At 34.1% G+C, this 14,102-nt stretch overlaps 1 protein-coding gene across 1 annotated transcript in view; it reads right to left on the bottom strand.

Annotated features, from left to right (window-relative positions):
• Nucleotides 1–4,589: 4,589 nt before the first annotated feature.
• LOC143241869 (voltage-dependent calcium channel subunit alpha-2/delta-1-like) overlaps nucleotides 4,590–14,102 on the bottom strand; it is a 67,204-nt gene continuing 57,691 nt past the window's right edge. The window contains exon 15 of the mRNA XM_076485153.1: nucleotides 4,590–13,753. Within this exon, the coding sequence (XP_076341268.1) occupies nucleotides 13,718–13,753 (36 nt within the window). The 3' untranslated portion in view covers nucleotides 4,590–13,717. The remainder of the gene's footprint in view (nucleotides 13,754–14,102) is intronic.

Here is a 14,102-nt window from a genome sequence, read left to right as displayed (position 1 = left end):
ACATCATCTTACTTTCACTATGGTCTAACAATACAATCTGTCAATGTCATCTTACCTTCACCATGGTCTAACAATATCATTATTTAATGTTACCTCACTTTCACCATGTTCTAAGATTACTATTAGTTAACATCATCTTACTTTCACCATGATTTAAGAATATTCTTAGTTAATGTCAACTTACTTCCACCACTAGCCTAAGAATATTATTAGTCAATGTCACTTTACTTCTACCATTAGCCTAAGAATACTGTTACTCAGTGTCACCTTACTTTCAGCATTGTCTAAAAAATACTAATAGTCAGTGTCACCTTACTTTCACCATGGTCTAGGAACACTTTTATCATGTTCTTATGATACTATAAGCCAATATCAACTTATTTTCACCATGGCTTAAACAATATTATTTGCCAATGTCATGCATGTCAGAACATTAGTAGTTAATGTTATTTCCCTTTCACCACTGTCTGAGGAGAATGTTAGTAGTTAATGTTATCTCACACGTCTGTCTGAGTATAATACTGGTAGATAATGTTATCTCTCTCTCATCACTGTCCGAGGAGAACAGTGGTAGTTAATGTTATCTCACTCTCACCACTGTCCAAGAAGAATAGTGGTAGATAATGTTATCTCACTCTCACCACTGTCTGAGGAGAATATTGGTAGTTAATGTTATCTTACACGTCTGTCTGAGGAGAATATTAGTATTAATCTTCTCTCACTCCCAACATTCTCTGTAGTAGAATGTTAAAAGAAATTGTTACCTCACTCTCATCATTGTCTGAGGTGATTACTGGTAGTTAAGGTTAACTGTTGATATGTAGGTAGCTATTTTACTGTATACTGTAACTGATGATTTACAAACTGGACTATACACCTATAATTGGTGCAATATATGTGGCTAATTGAGTGTATACTGTAACTGCTGAGTTACAAACTGGGCTGTACACGCATAACTGAGGGAATGTATGTAGCTAATTGAGTGTATACTGTAACTGGTGAGTTGCAAACTGGGGTGTACACCTATAACTGGTGGAATGTATGTAGCTAATTGAGTGTATACTGTAACTGGTGAGTTACAAACTGGTGGAATGTATGTAGCTAATTGAGTGTATACTGTAACTGGTGAGTTACAAATTGGGCTGTACACCTATAACTGGTAATAAGTATGTAGCTAATTGAGTGTATACTGTAACTGGTGAGTTACAAATTGGGCTGCACACCTATAACTGGTAATAAGTATGTAGCTAATTGAGTGTATACTGTAACTGGTGAGTTACAAATTGGGCTGTACTAGTGCAGCATCATAGCTTTTGTGAAATACTTTGAGTTGGCCAGAACTAAATACTTCTTTGTGGTGAAACCAAAATGAAACAATATTTATTAAACACATTATATTAACTTGCTAATAGCACAACATTTCCACAAGATACCTCACAAGATAACAAGACACCATTCATGCTCATTCACAACAATCTATGTCTTGTAGCTTCCCAGCAAAACTAACACTTCATCACTTTACTGATTCAACTCCACCATAGAAACACTTTTCATAAAACTGGAAACCTTATTTACTTTAGGCCAATGTGCACTATCTTAACAGGATTTCATATATATCTGATAGTTGCTAAAGCCATACAAAGTAATGTGTATTATCTACAGAGGTATAAAAGCTTACATAAATATAAATCAACATACACCATATTAACAGGATACCATAAATATATGATAGTTGCTAATGTAATATAAAGTACCTGTATTAACCACAGTAGTATAAAAGCTCACATAAACATTAGTCAACATGCACCATTTTAGCAGGATACCAGAAATATCTCACAGTTGCTAATGTCATACAAAGTTCTTGTATTAACTATAGTGGTATAGAAACCTACATAAATATTAATCAACATTCTACAATTTAACAGAATTCCATATATATCTGATAGTTACTAAATTTGATACAAAGTACTTGTATTAACAATACTGGTATAGAAACTTACATAAAAATTAACAATCATGCACCAACGTAGAAGAATAAGATGAATATCTGATAGTTGCTAAAGTCACATAAAGTACTTGTATTAACAACAGTGATATAGAAGCCTGCATAAACATTAACCAACATGCACCATCTTAAGAGGATAGCGTAACTATCTGATAGTTGCTAATGTCAAACAAGGTACTTGTATAAACCACAGGGTATAGAAGTTCACACAAATCTTAACCAACATGCACCATCTTAACAGGATACCATCAATATCCGATAGTTGCTAATGCCATACAAAGTACTTGTATTAACTATAGTGCTATAGAACTTAGATAAACATTACCCAACATGCACCATCTTAAAAGTATACCATAAATATCTGATAGATACTAATGTCATACAAAGTACTCGTATTAACTATAGTGTTATAGAACTTAGATAAACGTTAACGAACATAAAACCATGTTACAAGAATACCATAAATATCTGACAGTTACTAATGTCACACAAAAGTACTTGTATTAACCACAGTGGTACAAAAGCTTACATAAACATTAACCAACATGCACTACCTCAACAAGATACCATAAATATTTCACAGTTGCTAATGCCATACAAAGTACTTGTATTAACTTTTCTGGTATAGAAGCTCACATTAGCATCAACCAACAAGCTCCATCTTAACAGTATACTATTAATATCTGATAGTTACTAATGTCATAGAAAATACTTGCATTAACTATAGTTGTATAGAATCTTACATAAACATTAATCAACATGCATCATTTTAACAGGATACCATAAATATCTTATAGTTACTAAATATCATACAAAGCACTAACATTAACTACAGTGGTATACACTTACATAAATATTAACAAACCTTTACCATCTTAACTGAATACCATAAATATCTGACAGTTACTAAAGTCATAAAAAGTACTGGTACGAACTATAGTGGTATAAAAGCTTACATAAACATTTACCAACGTGCAACTATCTTGAAGGATACCATAAATATTGAGTAGTTACAAATGTCATAGAAGGTACTTGTTTTAATGACAGTGGTATAGAAGCTTGCATAAATATTAACAAACATGCACCATCTTAACAGGATACCATCAATATCTGATAGTTGCAAAAGTCATACAAACTACTTGTATTAAATATGGTGGTAGAGAACACAGATAAACATTAACTAGCATGAACCATCTTAACAGGATACCATAAATATCTGACAGTTATTAATGTCATACAAAGTACTTGTATTAACTATAGTGCTATAGAACTTAGATAAACATTACCCAACATGCAGCATCTTAACAGGATACCATAAATATCTGATAAATACTAATGTCATACAAAGTGCTGGTATTAATGATAGTGGTTAAAAGCTTACATAAACATTAACCAATATGCACCATCTTAAAAGTATATAATAAACATCTGATAGTTACTAATGTCATACAAAAGTACTTGCATTAACCACGGTGGTATAGAAGCTTACATAAACATTAACCAACATGCACTACCTCAACAGCATACTGTAAATATCTGATAGTTACTAGTGTCATACAAAATACTTTTCTTAACCATAGTCGTATAGAATCTTACATAAACATTAACCAACATGCACCATCTTAACAGGACACCATAAATAAGAGATAGTTACTAAATATCACACAAAGTACTTGTATTAACGACAGTGGTATAGAACATAGATAAACATTAATCAACATTTTAACAGGATACCATAAATATCTGATAGGTACTAAATATCACACAAAGTACTTGTATTAACTACAGTGGTATAGATGCTTACATAAATATTAACAGACCTTTACCATCTTAAGGGGATACCATAAATATCTGATAGTTACTAATGTCACACCTGAATTAACTATGGTGGTATAGGAATTTATATGAACATTAACCAGCATGCACCATCTTAACAGGATACTTTAAATATCTGATAGTTAATAATGTTGAGAAAGCACTTGTATTAACTCTCATGGTATAGAACCTTACACAAACATTAACCCAGATGCACCAATTTAACAGGATACCATAAATATCAGATAGTTACTTATGTCATACAAAGTACTTGTATAAACTATAGTGGTATAAAAGCTTCAATAAACATTAGCCAACATTCACCACCTTAATATAACATTTTGATACTTTGTATTTCATAATGTTATACAGAGTACTAACTACATTAGTATGAAAACTTTCATAATGTTCTGTAAAATATATGATGTCTTCAGAGGTGACAAGAGGTATATATTCAGTATTATAACATATTCATAAGAATACAATGACAAATGTCCCAATGTATTTAACCTAAATGTTTTTCAATTTAACAGACTTTTGGGTCATTTTCAAATTTCCATTTACATTAATAACATGAAGTTTTTCTCTATTTTATTACAGCCAGCCAGATTCATTACTCGTAGTACTTTCATGATTAATGACAAAAAATAAAATCTAATGACATACCTCAAGTGTCTTCATTTGTTGTTGGCTTGACTTCTAACTGAAGAGACATGGATATAAGACATACATACAACACACCAATCTAGAGGATACAGAACAAAAGGGAAACCAAAATAGCAAAGATAATATCTAAAATACTATACAAAAACATGCATCTTACTAAAATGAACATTAAAAGTAAGCCTGCAGTCTTTTCTCAGAGCAAATACATTCAAAAAGAGAACCAGTAGGTAAAAAATATTACCAATCATGCAACCAACAAACATGATTCATAAACATGTAAAATGTAACTAGCATGCTGGAAGTTATAAATATAAGAAAAACAGTAATTTCAACCATTCATTACATTTAATAACTTGATAACAAGTCAAAACACAGAGAATGGTATAATGAATATACTAGAATAATTTGGCTGATGTGTAAAGTACAATAAGACACACGTGTTGTATCTAATATGGTACTTTTTGAATTCTGCAAAATATTATGTACATGCATACTACCAACAATATCACATTCAGTATTTCACTAAAAGTTTATTAATACTTTCTTACCTGTGGAATGGATAATGACAATACTAAAATAACATTACCTGTAAACTGAAGTGTTTTTTTTATATCCTACTCCTAAAAAAACAGTCAAAATTGTAATAGAATTAAACATAATACAAAACTAACATCTAAGTATATTCATGTGTGGAACCTGGAGATGAATTAACCAAACATTAGCAAAGTATTTTGAGACTGAGAAATAGAAATATGTGCATGTTAACCCTGGAAATGAACTAATCCCAAAACTAGATAAATATTTATATCTGAAAAATAAAAATATGTACATGTCAACCTTGCAGATGAACTAACAAATTATTAGCAAAGTATTTAGAGACTGAGAAAAAGAAATATGTACATGTTAACCCTGGAAATGAACTAATCCCAAAACTGGATAAATATTTATAACTGAAAAATAAAAATATGTACATGTCAACCCTGGAGATGAACTAACCCCAATTCTAGATAAGTATTTAGAAAGTGAGAAATATAAAAATGTACTCGTTAATGTGGAGATGAACTAACCAAATATCAGAAAAATATTTAAAATTTGAGAAATAGAAATAAGTACATGTCAACCCTGGAAATGAACTAACTGCAATACTAGCAAAGTATTTAGAAACCAAGAAATATAGATATGAATAAATCAACCCTGGATGTGAACTAACCAAATATGAGCAAAGTATTTAGAAATTGAGAATTATGTAGATGTCAACCTTGGAGATAAAACTAACAAAATATTAGTTAAAAATTTAGAAACTGAGAAACATAAACATATCATATCAACCGTAAATATGAACTATTACCAATAACAGATAAGTATTTAGAAACTGAGAAACATAAATATGTACAAGTCAACAATGGAAATGAACAAAAAAAATTAGCAAAGTGTTTACAAACTGAGAAGTGGCAATACGTATATGTCAACCATACAAATGAACTAATACCAGTACTAGATAAATATTTAGAAACTGAGAAATAGAAATATCTGGAAGTCAACCCTGGACATGAACTAACCAAACATGGGGACAGTATTCAGAAACTGAGACATAGAAATATGTACATATCAACCCTGGAGGTGAATTGACCCCAACAATAGATAAATCTACAGAAACTGAGAATTAAAAATATGTGAAAGTAAACCATGGACATGAACTAACCAAATATTAGCAAAGTATTTAGAAAGGCAAAAATAGAAATATGTACATGTCAGCTCTGGAGATGAACTAATAAATTATTAACAAAGTGTTTAGAAACTGAGAAATAGAAATATGTACATGTCAACACTGGAGATGAACTTACCAAACATTAGCAAGGTATTAAGAAACTGAGAAACAGAAATGTGTATATATCAACCATTGAGATGAACTATTACCAATAATAGATACGTATTTAGAAACTGAGAAACAGAAATATGTACATATCAACCCTAGATATCAACTAACACCAACAGTAGATAAAGATTTAGAAAGTGAGAAATAGAAATATCTGAAAGTCAACACCAGACCTGAACTGATCAAATATTAGCTATGTATTTAGAAATGCAAAAATAGAAATATGTACACATCAGCTCTGGAAAAGAACTAATCATACATTAGTATGTATTTAGAAAGGTAAAAATAGAAATATGTACATGTCAGCTCTGGAGAAGAACTAATCATACATTAGCTATGTATTTAGAAAGGCAGAAATAGAAATATGTACATGTCAGCTCTGGAGAAGAACTAATCAAATATTAGCTATGTATTCAGAAAGGCAAAAATAGAAATATGTACATGTCAGCTCTGGAGAAGAACTAATCATACATTAGCTATGTATTTAGAAAGGCAGAAATAGAAATATGTACATGTCAGCTCTGGAGAAGAACTAATCATACATTAGCTATGTATTTAGAAAGGCAGAAATAGAAATATGTACATGTCAGCTCTGGAGAAGAACTAATCAAATATTAGCTATGTATTCAGAAAGGCAAAAATAGAAATATGCACATGTCAGCTCTGGAGAAGAACTAATCAAATATTAGCTATGTATTCAGAAAGGCAAAAATAGAAATATGTACATGTCAGCTCTGGAGAAGAACTAATCAAATATTAGCAAACAAATTAAAAACTGAGAAACTGAAATATGACTGTTGAGTGCATATTAACTGTAGTATCCTGCCTCAAGATTACTGTTGAGTACATACTAACTGTAGTATCCTGCCTTGAATTAACAGTTAAGTACATATTAACTGAAGTACTGTCCCTGATTTTGACAATTGAGTACATATTAACTGTAGTATCCTACCTGAATTTGACAAATGATTACATACTAACTATAGTATCCTTCCTGGACTTGAGTGTTAAGTACATATTAACTGTAGTATCCTGCCTGAAATAGACTGTTGAGTACATATTAACTATAGTATCCTGCCTAGATGCTACTGTTGAGCATATATTAACTGTAGTTAAGTACATATTAACTATAGTATCCTGCCTAGACGCTACTGTTGAGCATATATTAACTGTAGTTAAGCACATATTAACTATAGTATCGTGCCTGAAGTTGACTGTTGAGTACATAGTAACTCTAGTATCCTGTCTGAAGTTTAATGGTGAGTACATACTAACTGTATGTATACTCTATATTCAACATACTCTAGTATCCTGCTTTGAATTAACAGTTAAGTACATATTAACTGAAGTACTATCCCTGAATTTGACAACTGAGTACATATTAACTGTAGTATCCTACCTGAATTTGACAAATGATTACATACTAACTATAGTATCCTTCCTGGACTTGAGTGTTAAGTACATATTAACTGTAGTATCCTGCCTGAAATAGACTGTTGAGTACATAATAATTATAGTATTCTGTCTGAAGTTTAATGGTGAGTACAAATTAACTATAGTATCGTGCCTGAAGTTGACTGTTGAGTACATAGTAACTCTAGTATCCTGTCTGAAGTTTAATGGTGAGTACATATTAACTGTAGTATTGTGCCTGAAGTTGACTGTAGAGGGCATGCTAACTGCAGTATCCTGTCTGAAGTTGTCAACTGATTACAAATTGACAGTAGTATCCTGCCTGAGATAGACTGTTGAGTGCATATTAACTGTAGTATGCTGCATGACATCGACTGTAGAGTGCTTATTAACTGTATTGTCCTGCCTGGACTTTTCTGCTGAGTGCATATTAACTTAATTATCCAGCCTGGACTTGACTGTTGAGTAGATATTAACTTAATTATCCTACCTGATTTGACAGTTGAGTGCATATTAAGTGTAGTATTCTGTCTGAAGTTGAATGTTGAGTATATATTAACTGTAGTTTCCTGCTAAACTTGTTTGTGAGTACATATTAACTGCATTATCCTGCCTTGACTTGACTGTTTTACATATATTAACTTATTATCCTTCCTGCACATTGGGTGGCAGATTTGGTGTTTTATGGCACAAAGTAGCTAGGCTATCTGCACCAAACATCCAGTAAAAAGTTAAAATTAAAGTACAATTAGGAAATTTATAAAAGAAAATTAAGGTAAAATATATTAAAGTTAAAAAAAAAGAGCATAAAACCAATGTTTACATCTAGTCGATAGAGTTAAGAGAAAAAACTACAGTAATACAATTTGTAGAGGACTTTCTCTAGTATAACTGTAATTATCATAACTCGCCAGGAAGACTAACAGGTAATTACAAAAACCACCATCAGTCTCCTGAAGTTAGCCTTTCCAGTCCTGGTTCCAAAGTATTTGATGCTGTTACTTTACTTTTTGAAAATTGCCATATAAATTTTAAAAGACTTGTAGCAAAATTTTAATAATAACTTGTCAGGATGACTAACGGGTAGTTCAAATAGGTAGTTCAAAAAGCAGCATTAGTCACCTGAAGTTGGCCTTTCCAGTCCTGGTTTTGCGTTATTTGACTTTACGGCCATTTTCTAATTTGAAACTGAACGAGATGTACTCTGATTCTTAAAAGGGTATCACATTAAAAAAGGTCTAACGTATAAATTAAAAACCTCAAATGGCATTTAAAAGATTGATGGTCTTTAAAAAATTAAAAACATTTCCAAGGTCGACAGTGTCACAATCACCAATAACAATGTCTAATGTTATGAACAAACCTTGGGACAGAACATGTTTAAAATGGTGACATCGTTAAGAGTCATAACAACAGGAAGAAATTAAAATGTGGCTTATTGTGACCTGAGTATTATGCAGACTACATATTAGTGCATCAGTTCCAAATAAAAGAGAAAGATGAGTTAAGAAAATATGACCAATACATAGTCTAGTTAGAACAACTTCCTCTTTCCAACCCTTACAGAAGCAAGATGGCCAAAGTCCAACATAGAGTTTCATTTGGAAGAGCTTGTTGTCACGTTGCTCACTCCAAGTTGACTGCTAGCTGACACGGACCCGAGCCATGAATACAGGACCATAGTCCATGTATGGAACAGGCACAGCGGTGATAGTGCCAGAGCAGATAGATTTAGATGCAGTATTGGTGAGCTCATTCCCACAAATACCAACATAGCCCAGTATACAGAAAATCTGGACAGAAGTAGATGTTAAAGATAATTGGGCCAGTCGGTTTTGAATATCGGCAAGAACAGGATATGAACTAATGTGAAGTGATTCCAGGGCCAGTAGAGAACTAAGCAAGTCAGTCTAGATAGTGCAGTTTGACTACTGCTTAGCTTCTATGTGATCCAGAGCAAGAGAAACGGTATACAATTCAGCAGCGAACACAGAAGCTGTAGAGGGGATTCTGTGCACAACCACCGAACCACAACAAACCATGGCAGAGCCCATACAGTTACCTGATTTTGAATCATCTGTATAAATAGGAGTGGAAGGATGGTGCAAAAGATGTTCAGCATATAGCAGACAGTATTTCCAATCAGGAGTGTCTACGTTTCTCTGATGACTTAAAGATAGGTCACATTTGGGGACTGTAAGCAGCAATGGTGGGATGGGCTGACCAGTGTATACAGCAATGTTATCCAAGGACAGACCCAATACATCTAATTGTGCCTGTATATAAAGGCCAAAAGGAGCAATGGTGGAGCATTTATTCTGAAAAAGTATGACCCACCGAGGAAAAAAAACACAACCTAAGGTGGGATGCTATCCTAAGAAATGAAGTTTCAAAGCATATAGTAAAAACAGTTGCAAATGGAAGAAATGCAAAGAAGGTTCATGAGACTACATAAAAGCTCTGAACTGGGGAAGTGCAGAGCTGAAGTCCTTAATGATGAATGGCAGAGCCATAGACCAGTGATCCATAGTCAAGTTATGCTGGTTGTGAACTTAAACCAAGATACCTTCTGGCTTTCACATCTTACCCATCGAGCAGGTGTACAGACCTGCTAGAAAGCAATGCGGTGCAAGAGTATGGGATACCTATGAAAAGTATCTCTGGCCAGTTTTTGAGTCTTCCTTGCCATGTGGCAGGCAAAATTCCACCACAAACAAGGATATCGTGGAAAACGTGTCAAGGTTTTAGGAATACACTGAGCAGTTGCTTGTATAATACAGTCAGTTACTGCTGCCACACAGTCGTCTATTGATGGTTCACAGACAATGGCAGAATCAAGTTCTGTGAAAGCAGTGAAAAAGGGCCAGTTTACTTGAGCCGGCTTCCCCATTGGGGCACGTGGTTTGGGTGGCATCGACCACAGCCAATTTCTCTCAAAATTATAGGAAAATGATCACTGCCTCATGGATAATAATCAACCCTCCAAGAAAAATTGAATAATAGTGAAGGGGAGCCAACTGAGAGGTCAATAGCATTAACAGACTAACTAGGTGCATGAAAATAAGTAGAAGAACCAGTATTGAAAAGAGAAAAATTGAGATCAAAGAGCATATGCTCCATAGAGCGACCCCTCCTATCAACTTCAGTACTTCCCCAGAGGGGATGATGTCTATTCAAGTCCCCCAGGATTAAAAAGGAAAACTACAACTGTTCAATAAAAGCATCAAGGTCTAATTGATCATATGTCTCTCCAGGTGACAGGTAGAGAAAACAAACAGTGATGGTACGACCTAAAGAAACACGGATGGCTACGGCCTCCAAGGGTGTGTTGAGTGGCAAGGACAGGGTGGGCATATGCTGATCAACCAACAGTGCCACCCCTCCATGCACTCGTCCATCACACAGCCTGTCATTTCTGTACAAAGAAAACTGCCGAAAGGTGACTGTATCAGCAGGTTTCAGAAATGTTTCCTGTAAGGAGAGACATTGAGGATGGTAAGAAGCAATCAGTTTTAATGTCATCCAAATTAGAACGTAAACCTTGACAGTTCAATTATATCAAGGTGGCCATTTTTATTTATGTGTAGGTGAATCGGGTGGAGAACCCTTCTGTTTATGACCACATCTTTTTTCTTTACTGTCTTTATTCGAGGGAGGTCTATCAACCTCCATGAATCCTGCCCTAGGTTGATTGGGCAGATCTTGCTGTTGGAAGAGGATTCCAGCGACTAAGGACATCAACGAATGATCATTTTACATCATGAGTTGGGATAAGATGTATTTAAGGAAATGCCTGTACCCAAAATCAAAGGAAGGGGATCTTGGGATTTGCTGGAATCTATGGAAAGGACAGAGATGGTTGTTGAAGTTGATTCATCAACCTTTTTTTACCAAGGAAGTCAAAAGACTTTTCATTTGTTTTGAAAACAATTATTTTGGAGGCACAGAGAGATCCGTCTGCACTCCCACTGTAGTAGTGGAACAAAGTGCAGCAGCATATGTCCAAGATGAAGTGGTGAACAGCAACTTGCGAGCTTCAGAATAAATAAGGTTTTGAATCATTTTCAAACGTTGCACCTCTTATTCTTCCAATCATTTAGGGCAAGAACGAGAGTAGGATGGGTGAGAGTCATTGCAATTGATGCACTAAGGGTCTCTTTCATATTCATAGCCATCATGGTCCTTGCCACTGCAATGATCACACATCAAGTCACCATGACATGATGTCTTTGAGTGACTGAACCGCTGACACTGGAAACATCTCACAGGACTTGGAGAGGGTTTGGAATTAACTGTAGTATCCTGCGAGGACTTGACTGTTGACCACATATCAACTGTAGTATCCTTACTGAAGTTGACCATTAAGTACATATTAACTGTAATATTCTGCCTGAAGTTGAATGTTAAGTACATAGTAATTGTAGTATCCTGCTGAACTTGATGTTTGAGTACACAGTAACTGTAGTACCCTTAGTGAATTTAACTGTTGAATACATATTGACTGTAGTATATTGCCTGGAATACACTGCTGAGTATATATTAACTGTAGTATCATGCTTGACACTGACTGTTGAGTACATATTAATTCTAGTATGCTGCCTGAACTTGACTGCTGAGTACACATTAACTCTAATATCTTGCCTGAAGATGACTGTTGAGTACATACTAATTGTATTATCTTACGTGAACTTGACTGTTGAGTACATATTAACTGTAGTACCCTGCCCTAATCTTACCACTGAGTACATATTACCTGTAGTATCGTGCCTGAATTTGACAAGTGATTACAAATTGATAGTAGTATCTTGCCTGACTCTGACTGTTGAGTACATATTAACTGTTGTATGCTGCCTAACACTGACTGTTGAGTAGATATTAAATGTATTTTCCTGCCTGGACTTGACTGTTGAGTATGTATTAACTGCAAAATTCTTCCTGAAGTTGACTACTGAGTACATGTTAACTGTAGTATTCTGCCTGACACTGACTGATGAGTACATATTTACTGTAGTATTCTTCCTGAAGTTGACTACTGAGTACATGTTAACTGTAGTATCTTGCCTGACACTGACTGATGAGTACATATTTACTGTGGTATTCTTCCTGAAGTTAACTGTAGTATTCTTCCTGAAGTTGACTACTGAGTACATATTAACTGTAGTATCCTGCTTGACATTGACTGTTGAGTACATATTAACTATAGTATCGTTCCTTAAATTCACTACTGAGTACATATTAACTGCAGTATTGTACCTAAATTTGACTGTTGAATGCATATTAACTGTAGTATGCTGGTTTAATATGATTGCTGAGTACATATTAACTGTAGTATCCTTCCTGGAGTTGACTGTTAAGTACACATTAACTGTAGTATCCTGCTTGAATATGACTGTTGAGTACATATTACCTGTATTATTCTGCCTGAACTTGACTGTTGAGTGCATATTACCTGTATTATTCTGCCTGAACTTGACTGTTGAGTGCATATTAACTGTATTATACTGCCTGAACTTGACTGTTGAGTAAACAGGAACTAAATTATCCTGTGTGAACTTGACTGTTGAGTGCATATGAACTAAATTATCCTGCCCGATTTGACTGTTGAGTATATATTAACTGTATTATCCTTCCTGATCTTGACTGTTGAGTACATGTTAACTGCATTATTCTGCCTGAACTTGACTGTTGAGTACATGTTAACTGTATTATCCTGCCTGATCTTGACTGTTGAGTACATGTTAACTGTATTATTCTGCCTGAACTTGACCACTGGTTGCATAAGGAGAAGAGCATCAGTTCTGAGTAGGAAGTGAAGCAGTATATGTGAATAAAACTTCGGTATTAGACCCACAGTGCTACATGGTGATGAAGAAGTAAAGAAGTGGTGAGTTTGGTGATCAGAGATAGTCATCACTGGATGTTCCTCAATAACCATTACATTATTATGTAATATCTCTACCAGAAGACCTGCTAAAACTCTACAATAATTAATAATAAATAGTCTTAGTTATTATTTACAAATACATCACATAGGTTATAATGTAGACACCATGAAAAGGAGAGGAAAAGCTTTAATAACAACTCAGATAGCAATATTTAGTTGAAAATACTTAACACCATGGCCATTAACTTTTAAAATGAGAGAAATAATAAACACATATAAAATGTTCGGTTGCAAGCTCTTAACATGGTCCTGTTGTTTCAAAATATAAAACATAAGTCATGTCAGCAATGTTCAGTTGAGAGCTTTTAACACCATGATTCGAAAAGTTTAAAACAGAAAATAAATATTACACAACTAATGTTCAGCCTTATAAACAAACTTTA

The sequence above is a fragment of the Tachypleus tridentatus genome, unplaced genomic scaffold (genome assembly GCF_004210375.1).
Source record: "Tachypleus tridentatus isolate NWPU-2018 unplaced genomic scaffold, ASM421037v1 Hic_cluster_1, whole genome shotgun sequence".
NCBI lineage: Eukaryota > Metazoa > Arthropoda > Merostomata > Xiphosura > Limulidae > Tachypleus > Tachypleus tridentatus.
Note: the sequence above shows the minus strand (reverse complement) of the source record. Positions and strands in the feature narration are given on the sequence as shown.